The following is an 11347-nucleotide window of genomic DNA, read 5'->3' as shown; positions in this document are numbered from 1 at the left end:
GGAGTATATCAATCTGTAGTGATGATAAGCTTTAAAATGCCACCCTTGTGTGCAATCTTTTGAGTGTGTGTGTGTGTGTGTGTGTGTGTGTGTGTGTGTGTGTGTGTGTGTGTGTGTGTGTGTGTGTGTGTGTGTGTGTGGAATCCTGTCCCCTTTAAATTTTTCCGAAAGCTGTTGAAAAATATTCAACAGCTTTGACCTGGACTTGAGTATTGTGATTTTAATGTAATACAAACATCTTCCTGAACCCAAAAAGGAGACATATAGCTGGCTCAAGCTCTGTATTCAAGAGACACAGCAGACATCCAGGCTAGGAGTTTCAATTGTTTACCTAAAGGTCATATGAGGGGGGCTTAAAGTGGCTTCTTGATGCGCGCGCATGCGCGCGCCAGATTTTTGGTTTTATTTGGGAATATCTCCCTCCAAAGAGTTTGATTGAACATCTTGGCTTAGTGTTTTTTACAGGCCAGTCTATCGCATTTCACTGTCTCTCTCACTGTGTCTCTAACAGCATGAACTACACTGAAGCTGCATAAGCATTGAACTAAAATCCTTAATATTATTATTCGAGTGGATATCTGAGATCTATTATAAGTTAAATGATTGAAATAGAGGCCATCATTATTGCTCATGCAGCTGTTAAAGAGATTATTTGCAAAATTCCCTCTCCTCTCAACTCACAACATTTTTCACCCCTCACAAGAGGAATATAGTTAGAGGACTTTCCGAGGACATATGGCAATCTACATTAATTAACATGAACTAAACTTCAAGTAATACATTTTAAGGTTATGGTACATGGACTGCATCGTATATCCATTGAACCTTTTGCAATCATATCAATATTTGGCACAGTACCGTGGGATCTCTGTCCCAATGTGGCAAAAACATGAAAGCTTTACTTAAAGTGGACCTATCATGCTATATTTGAAACATATATTGTAGGGCCATATAAAACATGTCTGTGAAGTATTTTTTTCAAAATACCAAACGGATCATGCATTTTAGCCATGACTCATTTCGCTCTATTTGCTCTTTTCCAGCCCTGTTTTTGCAAGGGCTGATTCTTCTTTTGTGGCAGACTACAGCGCCACTTACAGGCCTGGCATATGTACTACAGCGTCTCCAGTGCTTTCGAGCTGTCTCTCATTTCCCTGATTGGTGGAGAGTTGCCCATATAGGCGGAGCACCCCTTTTCTGACGTCAGAAAAATTCAAATAATAATCAGCTCCGTTGCAGCCCCGTTTTTAGAGATTTGGGTATGGAGGAAAAGAGAGAGGGTTGTGTTTTCTGACACTTGGTGAGTTCCCTGACACACCGGGGACACATATTCATGTATAAAAGACGTACAAAAGTGCATTTTGCATGATAGGTCCCCTTTAAACTGCTTAAATGGAAAGAAAGATTTCACAAAACTTGGCTGTGCCGTCTAATTATACGCCAATTAGCAATCAATAAAAAAATATTAATATTACTGTAAAAGATGGATGCCTCATTTTCTTTTTCTCCCTGTCTTTCCACTTTGGATAAGCTGAAAGACAAATAAAACACTCTTGTACAAAAAAAGATAGACACCATTTTGAGCCATTCATGACCCTTTAAGCTTGAAGGTTGTTGACCTTAAGAAGCCATCACTCCACTTTGTCCAAAGAAACATCATTAGCTTATGTGTTTATTGACAGGTTACAGTCTTAAAGGGTGTTTGGAGATCAGAGGGAGAGTGGCTTCACATGTTGAGGTGGTTGCTCTGTGTTTTGTCTCAATGGCCTTGATAAAATGAAGGCTAAAATTAACCAGAGCCAACATGCCATCTCCTGACCCCTTAGTGTGAGAGCCAAGTAGGACAGGACTGTGCAGAGAGGGCAGCGAAAGACAAAGAACCATAAAGACAAAAGGTGTTGGCTCCAACACTGGATAATAAGTGTGACTTTGATCAGAATCCGAGTGATATCTGCTCATTTAGTTAATTAAAAATCAATCATAGAAGTTCAATTTTTATGTATTTACTAAAGATGTTATTTTCTGTCCCTTTTGAGGTTTTGCTTGGGTGTTTATTAGTCAGCAGGATATTCTAAACTTAAAAGTTGAATGTTTTTTTTGCATTTGTAGAGGTTATCCAGAAGTTTTTAATTATGCTTGTTAGATTTTGAAATATTCAGCAAATGTTTAAAAATGCATTACACCATTTCCTGAAGCCCAAGGTGACATCTTCAGATTTGAAAATACAACAAATATTTTTCTTATACAACAGCAATATTTAGTTTACTGTGACATAAAATAAACAAAAGCGGCACATCTAATCTGAGTACCTTGAACAAGTAAATGTGGGGCATTTGTGCTTGAAATATTAATTATTATATTAATATTATAATTATATATTATAATAATTATTAATTAAGTTATCAAAAGAGCCTCAGGTGAATTATGTATCGAACAATTAATCTACCTATTGTTTCAACTTTATCTTTGATGTCGGCTCAGCGCAGATAAACATTTACAAACATTTCTAATTTTTAATTAAACAAACTGTGAATCTGGGGTATGCACTTTCCAGTATGTTGAAGTTATTGCTGCACCCATAATAAGCCATTCATTAGGGAAGTAAGGAATGAATTCATGATAGCAAACCATATGGCAATCTTAAGATCGCAAAAGGTATTTAGGTTATGCCTGTACACTTCCTGGAAGTCCATGCTTGTTTACTCCAACAAAAAGTGTTGGCATTTTCTAATGGGATTGGGTGACTCTGTGTATTCATGTTTTCTATAGCTTGCATGACAGCTATTGTCACCTCGCACCCGCTGTGGAAAGATAATGAGAAGGAAAATGCCCATCGTTGCCCCTTCCCAACAACTGTAGACGGGAAATTCTTTCAGAGCTATATGTCAGGAGCAGATCCTCAGCCTGAGAGTTTTATCTGCCTCAAATTCCTTCAGTTCAGGGTCAACTTCTGTGCAGACCTGAGACCCACCATTCCTCTGATAAGAGCTGGGCAAAACAGAACCTGTACTCAGGGCCGGCCCTCAGCATAGGCAGTATAGATGAATGCTAAGGGTGCATCAACCCATAGGGGGCGCCGAAAATTGGGGGTAAAAAAAAAAGTTAGAAATTAAAAAAACACAATTTCCCAACTTTGGATCAACAAAGTACATCTTATTATCTTATACTAACAGAACTACGCCTATATTGCGTACAGCGCCCATAAACTATGGCACCCCGCCCCAAAAATCAAGTTGAACTGCCCCAGCCCCAGTAAAACCAGATGTTTATGTGAAATTGTTCTTTTTTTTAAATAATGGTTTTAGTGTGAAATTATAGGTATTAATTTTGTATTTGCGTTCATTTAAAATAAATCAGACTCCCAAAAAACGTATACAGCTTCTGTGTGCTTTTATTAACATTGGAATTTACTGTGTAAGCGGCCGCGGGGGGGGGAAAGCTTTAGAGAGCTCTCTCCTGAAAGACTGAGAGGCTCTGATAACCTCAGCTCAGTGAGGTAAAGGAACACCTTTATATGATCATTATAGTTATAACAAAATAAGAGAATAAATGAAAAACAGGTATAAAATACTATATGACAGTACAAAAAAGTTCTTATTAATAAACAAGAATACAGTTTGAAAGGGGAGTGATTTTTAAAATATCCATAAAGAAAAAGAAAATCTGCTTACAGTTCTGTTTCATATGGATGTTGAGAGATGTATCCATAGATCTCTTAATGTTGCTCTCAAAGTGCACCAGATTGATGCTTTTAACTTCAATATTAAAAAAAAAAGTCTTCCCGGGGGAGCATGCCCCCGGACCCCCCTAGAGGAGGTGAGGTCCCACCCTCACCTAAATCATATTCAAATGGATAGGATACTAAATACAGCTGCACACATCTTGTGTCCATATCTTTCTGTTTTGGTGGTCATGCCACAACTGTGCATGCGCGAGTCATAGTGAGTGTCTGCATTAGCACCAGCTAAAATCTGACTATACTTCACACTCAGTGACACTTTACTTCGACTTACACTTCAATACACATCATCCCAAAGAATGATGCATTGTATGTAAGGTGTTCATGTTTTTATTCAAGTACCACTATCACCTGCAATGGAAAGCTTAATCCTGGACTAACATGTTGGGTCTTTAAAAGCCTTGAAGTAACTTGTACCTACATTTGTAGTTTGGCTGATATCAGGCTGATATGTATTTGTATTTTATTGTATTGCAGTATTTTTCTACTACTGTACATTGCCTGAATACTCACAGCAGAGCAGCCACCATATGGATGTTTTAAGTTGATTCAAACTATTTTAATTTGAGAGATATTTTAGTATGTGATGTGAAGGAAAGGTAGTTAATGACACCCAAGATGATTCAAAGAGTGTGCAACAGCTCGTAAAAAGGATATATGTTTACAAAGGGAGAAACATAAAACCTACAAAATTGGTTCACAAGATTTGCTAGGTCTGTCAAATTAAACTCACAAAATAAACCTTAAATACACCCAATCAAGCTTTTGTTGTTGAACAATTCCGGACTTTCGAATGGTATGTGTCAGTATTGAACCATAAGCCAAAAAAGAAGACTATTTTGAAAAATGAATGAAAAAGTGTAAGAATCAAAACAAGAGGCATCAACTCTAACAGACAAAATGTTTTATTCTTGTCAAGTAAACATTACGTAGCATCGGTCAATACTAATGTTATATTTCCATCTGCAGATGTTTCTTCCATAAGAATATGCAGGATTCATCCATCTAAGATCAATATTAAAAAACAAAGAGGGAATACAGTAGACATCTGCATGTTATTGGGGGAAGGGGTTGAGTGACAGCAGTGGAAGTTGTGGAGGGGAGAGGGTGGGAGGCACAACTCAAATCACAGCGTGTCCTTGGCAACGAACACAGCAACAGCCAGCTTCAGTGTAGCAGCACTCATTAGAGGCGAGGCCAGCTGTCAGCAACACGGCTTCAGTCAGCCTGCCGTGACTTCTAACCAGGCAGGAAGCATGGATTACAGTGTTTTTGCTGGAAAGGTCAATCAATCGTCCTCCCTCGCAGCCTCCTTTTACTTCTAACCTCAGCATCCTCACTTTTATAACAAACCTTATAGTTGCTACTGCTTTGGGATTTGGTGGAGATCATCTCCAAAGCACTCTCTCGCTGCTATCAGTCAAACACAACAGAAATTGGCCTGGGAATTTGGAGGAGATTTATTGGAGGCTGGAGGACAAGTCAGTATCCAAACAGTTTCTCCACACCTCCAACCTGGCTCTGTCCCTATCACGCTCGCTTGATTATACTCTGAAGTATCCTTGTGTCAAATAATGTCTTATCAGGTTGTGTTAGAGACAAAGGATACCAACAGCTGCCGTGAATGGAGAAGGCAGAAGAGCAGAAGGCGAGGGAGAAAGTATAAACACACTCACAGCTGTTTATTTTGGCTCATGAGACTTCCTCCCAGGACTGCATAGGTTTTCACACACTCGTCTGTTGTGAGTTTTGTTGCACCTGTTGATGGGACACCTTTTATATGTATGTAACATCACAGAATATGGATGCCAAGGTCAGTGTCCTCTGTAGAGAAGATGCAAACATTCAGAAACTGTCAGTCAACACTGTTTCTTTTAAATAAAACTACTGAATGGTGCTGAAATCAATTCTGTCAAAAACTCACAGCAAACATCATAGCTTTGATCAATATAGACTCTGCAGTGGTTTTATCTCGATTGCCTGTCAGCTGTCTCTGTCTCTGTCTGATCTGTCTTTACGATTTAGTAAATGTTTACTACGGCTGCAACTTATTGTTCGACTAACTGTCGCAGCTCTAATGTCTACAGAACACTGACTGTCATACCACAGTCTTTTTACAAATGTACCCATCAAAAGCAGCCATAGCAGACTGTTTGGCTCTAGAGAGGTTTGTGGTTGTAAAAAGTGAAAAAGTACACATTAGCTGTTTGATCATTTCCACTCGTCTCCTATCTAAGCACACGTGTAATCAGCCCGTGAGGTGTACTCATTGAAACACCTGTGCAGGCTATACAAGCTTTAACACACAAGCAGAGGCGACTGCTGCTCCAACAAAGGAATCAAATGCAAAATAGCACCAGGCATAACATTAAAAAAAGAGCCCAAATTCACCTGTCCTTCTTCCAAAAGATGCTCTAACATACACACAACTCTTATTTCCCACCGCTATCCAATTCTGGTGTCTGCAAACCCAAACTCCCTCTGGTACTTCCTTTGCCACATTTCACATACTCATAACATGTCAACCTCGATCATGCTACATATTAGCTTAAGACAATTGCTACGTTTTAATGCCTTCTCTATGGCAGCTAATCTGAAACCGTGCTAACAAATTCAAATTAAACAGGTTGCCAGTGGTTTCCTGGAGTTTTCACTGGAACAGAACAAAATGGTACATACCATTTTAATATGAGTGACCTACATCCTGCTAACAGCTGAATAAGAGCTGAACATAGATGTTTTTTTGCAGAAGTTCTAATGAGGAAGTCTAGGAGAGTTAATAGTTAATAGTTAAATCATGGGTTGTTGAATAGATTAGCATGCAGGTGATGATGAAAGGAGAGAAACATGAAATGATGCACTGATGGAGAGCTTTGGGGTTTGGAAACAAAACAAACAAATCCCAGATTGAGACAAGTCGAACTTTAAGGAAGATCTTTGTGTTCAGTTGTTGATTCCTTAATGATCTGAAAATAAAAGACAACAGAGTTAAAAATAGAGACAACAAACGACTCCCCAGTGAGTTTTTGCTACAAAAGGCATCAGGTGTGCTGTGAGACAGTGAGTGAGTGTGAAAACCTGCAGAAGGGTTCAACATTGCCCTCCAGAGAGTAAGGTGAGAGGTGCAATGTGCAGTTTTGTTTGCTTCAGTGGAATGTTCTGGAGAAGCTCATACCTCCCCATCTCTAGTCTCCACGGTTCGAACCAAGATGCTCCTCTTCACGTGGGCCTCGGGGGTTTTAGTGTCCAGGTTAGTTTCTAAAAGATGAAAAGACTCCAGTTAGTGTAGTGTAGACATTTTTTGTTATCCTCTCTTTGATGCCATGTATTATAGTTTACACATTTAACACAGTAAGAGTGAATATACTATTCTGATTGCCCCCAAAGAAATAAAAAATCTTTTGTGAATGCCTTTTTGGAAAGGTTGGGTGAAAGAGATGGGAAAAGACCAAATCTCTTATGGATATTTAAACAGTTTTTACTAATGATTTCGATGACCCCTTGATCCCCTAGATTAAAAAAGGGGGTCATACTGTATGTGCTACTAACCTCTAAACTGCAGGTTAGAAAAGCTCTGAACTGGAATGGTGATCCTGAAGGAAAAAGAAAAGATAATATTTAGTATCTTTTTTTTTAAATGTTGGTGGTGCTAAACCAACAAAGCTGTGTCTGACCGGCTCTCCTCTCCCTCCAGCAGCTTCCTGTAGGTGGCGATCTCGATGTCCAGGGCCAGCTTGACGTTAAGGAGGTCCTGGTACTCCTGCAGGTGTCTGGCCATCTCGTCCTTCAGCGAGTGGATGTCGTCCTCCAGACCGCTCACTCTATCCTGGTAACCAGAAGTCTCCATGGTGAAGCGGTCGTCCATCTCCCGGAGCTGACGTTCCAGAGACTCGTTCTGAAAGAGGAGAGAGAAGACGGAGAGATGAACACCAACATCTGATGCATCAGACTGAGGTTACTAAACTCACACTCTTATGTTACATTTCAACCACACATATCTTTTATTTGTTATTAATGCTACATGTACCTCGACTGCTATGTCTGCTTTTATAAATCTAATACCTACCACTACAAAGTTTTCACTAATCCCTCCCTGCTTCTATTTTGGCACTTACTGTGACCTCCATCCAACTTAACATTATTTTTAAAAAGCACTATTTAGGTCATTGACTTAAGGCAGTTACAACATTTGTGTTTACTGTTGGTCCATAAGACCCCTCAGAAATAGGAAATTGTATAAAAATGGGAACACTTTTACACGCAAGCTCTAACTAGGGCTCATTCTTTTAATTTCAGTTCCATATAATATAGAACCAATACAACAAAAATGAGTCTTGATGCTGTCTGAATGAGCTGTTATTATGTGGCATCAAAATATATCATAACAATATTTCAAGTGTAAGGTTTCCTGTAGAAAATATGTGCCCAAATGTATACTAAATATTTGATTGAAGAAGCAGCATAATTTAAATCTTACTAGAGCTGGATAAGACTAATGTTATGTTCTCAAATACTGTCTTCTCTGTGGTCGAGTGGACTTACTGTTCCTCGTAGAGCCTCAACATCGCAGGTCAGCACTTGGACCTGACGCCGGTATTCATTGGCCTCCTGCTTGGCCTGGCGCAGGACTTCTGCATTTCGATTGGCTGCGTCTGTCAGGTCAGCAAACTGTACAAAGGCAAAAAGCCTGTGAGTATCTTCTCACAAGGATATTTTACTCTAATGACTTTAATTCTCGGTACTGCCAACTTAATGAGAGACTTGTGACCTTGGATCGGTACCAATCCTCGGTCTCCTGCATGTTGGAGGTTGCCATGGTTTCATACTGGACCCGGATGTCCCTCAGAGCAGCAGTCAGGTCTGGTTTGGATACATCAAGGTCAACATGCACCTGCTGGGTCATGAGCTGCTCCTGTAACTCACGCAGATCCTGAGAGAGACAACAGTAGTGAATAATTGATTCAAGTTCAAATGAGGTTCTTGATTGTGGTTAGCAATAGCTAAAGTTTATTTTGCAAGATTTCAATTTTTACCTCCTCATGAGTCTTCCTCAAGAAGTTTATCTCATCCTGCATGGCATCGATTTTCCTCTCTAAATGGACACGATTAAGAGAAGCTTCATCCACATCCTATGCAAATAATGAGATACATAGAGAGATAAAGGAGGCCAGTCAGACTAAACGAAAGTATCAATTGTTAAAATCATGAATTTAGAGAAATATCAACTGAATTACCTGTCTGTAGGCATTCAAATTGTTTTCTGCATCCTGTCGGAGACCCATCTCATCTTGCAACCTGGGTAAGTCACAAAGAAGCAGTAAAGGCGTGAAATAAAAGTGCTTCATACAGTAGCTGATCATGGACAAGGCATATCTAAAACTACAGATTTTGTTATATTGAAGCCCATACTGAACATATTTTAGAATAATTCTTAATTAACAGGAAAGCCTACAATATTTACAGTAGATTTTTATATCACAACATACATTTTAGCATATATTTATTTGGGATGTTTTTAAATAATGACAAATGTCTTCTTTGCTCTATGCCTGATAGTAAGGGACTGTAGCAAAAGCACACACGCACAATGAGACTGTCCTGTTTAATAATAGCCAACTACAAAAACTAGAAACCTATTTAAAAAATGTTGATCATATTTTTTACTGTGCTGCTCCCCTAGCTTCAGGAGGCGACTGGGGCTCAGCTGAAAGGGCAGTTCATGCATCGTTACACACTAACTCCAGTCTAACAGCCAGAGGACTTTCCCACGGGATGGAGTTTACAGACAAACAGAAACGCACAAAAGGGGGTCCATGTGTGCAGATACATCCTCAAGCACAGACACACACAACACTGAAATCTGCCTGAGGCATAGCAACATAAATGCCAAGTAACATATTTTGGTAACATCTGCAGTGATTCATGCAGAGTTCAAGGGAAGCAGCAGAATCACGATAGTGACCTTTACAGCCACGGCCATATTCACATCTTTCAGGATACCGGCAGCTGCTGAGAGTTGAGAGGAGCCCGAAGTACAACTTTATTTTACCCCAAGGGAAATTAAATCGTTTATTCTCCTGACAATTTTTAACAATAAATCCATACCAAGTAGAGTTAAGTTAAAAAAAACTAAAAACCTGGATATACGCATGGAGTGAATCGGAGTTTTACAGTAACAGGGGACAAGAGAACATCTGCCTGCCTGTCTCATTTGTGGAAATCTGCACATAATTGCATTCCTAATTTAAAAAAAGAAAAAGATCTCAGCTGTGCAACAGACAAACTGTTCGGAGAGTGTTTTAAAATATGCAAACTGACTTTCCTGTAAGGGTATTAAAAGAATTCCCCAAGTAACATTTGCAGAGCATAACCATTAACGCAATGCCAAGTTGACCAACATTAGTTTTGTGTCCAACTCCAGCTAGGGACAAATGTAAGTCCCACTTTGCATAAAACAAGATGCATTGAAGAGGTTAAAAAAATATGATATGTCTTAAAGTTTTTGAATGTCTAGTTTTACTGTCCACACAACTACGTTTACAAACATATTAAGCTTTGCTGTCAAGTGCCATCTTTAACATAAATATAATGTAATCATCAGAAAGGACAAGTGAGAGAGCAAAGTCAGTCTTCTTAAGCCCCTTTTAGAGGCTGTGCATTGCACTAACATGCTTCCACCCCCAGGAGTCCCACCCTGCTCCATCCTACTTCTGCTTGAGCATAGTCACATCTGCAGCCAGGTTGTCCTTCTCTATCTCCTGCCGAGCTTTGCCAGAAGTGAGTCCGTCCACCTGTCTGCGCAGCTCTCTCAGCTCCTCCTGGTAGATGTCTCCCATGCGGCTGGGCTCCCTCACCTTCAGCTGGTTCAGCTCCTGCACCAGCACCTTGTTCTGCTGCTCCAACAGGCGCACCTTCTCTATGTAGCTGGCAAAACGGTCATTCAGACCCATCATCTCCACCTTCTCGTTGGTGCGTGTCTCCTTGTACTGGGCCTTCATCAGGGATTCAGCTGGGAAATCCAGCCGGTCCATGGTGCTGCCCAGGAGCAGGCCCGTTGAGCCCAAGGAGATCCGCGACACAGGGCTGGAGTGGGTGAAGTTACGGGGGGTGCCATGCCAGGAGAGGCGGCTGGAAGAAAGGCTCCCAATTCTGACTCCTGTGCTGCCGGAGCCCTGAGGCCCGTAGCGCTTCCTGTACGAGGACTGGACTCTCTGACTCTCCATGATGGGAAATGGAGCTCACTCGGGGCAATACCAGGGCTTTTATAGGCGAACCCCCACCCCCCCACCCCCCGCCCCCAAGTCCAAAGCAAAGAGGCCAAAGGGTGCAGCAGAGAGAAGGGAGGGTGGCAGGCGGTGAATGGGACAAAAAGTGAGAGCGGAGGGTTGGTTTACATGACACTCAAAGAACTGTGTGCCAGGGATTGTCTGTGCTCGTCCACTCAACTACAAATGTCTCTCGGCTTTCTCCATCTCTCTCCCCCTCTCCTCCTTTCTCTCCCCAGCCTATGACTCACTCTCTCACTTTCACACTTTTTTGTCTTTCTCTCTTTCTTTCTGTCTCTGCTGAATGAAAAGGAATTTGTGTGACAGGGTCTGGCCACCAATT

The 11347-nt window shown here is 40.7% G+C and overlaps 1 protein-coding gene across 1 annotated transcript; it reads right to left on the bottom strand.

Annotated features, from left to right (window-relative positions):
* Positions 1-4626: 4626 nt before the first annotated feature.
* Positions 4627-10981, bottom strand: gfap (glial fibrillary acidic protein). The gene is made up of 9 exons (XM_034090008.1): positions 10448-10981; positions 8974-9034; positions 8773-8868; positions 8508-8669; positions 8282-8407; positions 7414-7634; positions 7289-7332; positions 6915-6997; positions 4627-6705 (listed from the first exon to the last, which is right to left on the bottom strand). Exons 1-9 carry the CDS (start codon positions 10960-10962, stop codon positions 6664-6666), a joined length of 1350 nt encoding a protein of 449 aa, XP_033945899.1. The 5' UTR covers positions 10963-10981; the 3' UTR covers positions 4627-6663.
* Between the last annotated feature and the right edge of the window lie 366 nt (positions 10982-11347).

Source organism: Pseudochaenichthys georgianus, chromosome 8 (genome assembly GCF_902827115.2).
Source record: "Pseudochaenichthys georgianus chromosome 8, fPseGeo1.2, whole genome shotgun sequence".
Taxonomy (NCBI): domain Eukaryota; kingdom Metazoa; phylum Chordata; class Actinopteri; order Perciformes; family Channichthyidae; genus Pseudochaenichthys; species Pseudochaenichthys georgianus.
This window is presented reverse-complemented; position numbering and strand designations above follow the sequence as displayed.

Excerpts from the sequence above, each read along its gene's own strand:
- gfap (XM_034090008.1), bottom strand. The coding sequence starts at position 10,962 with ATGGAGAGTCAGAGAGTCCAGTCCTCGTACAGGAAGCGCTACGGGCCT. Across the intron at positions 9,035-10,447 it reads GTGACTATGCTCAAGCAGAA|GTTGCAAGATGAGATGGGTC; the intron begins GTAGGATGGAGC and ends TGACTTACCCAG. Across the intron at positions 7,635-8,281 it reads TTGAGGCTCTACGAGGAACA|AACGAGTCTCTGGAACGTCA; the intron begins GTAAGTCCACTC and ends CTCCTCTTTCAG.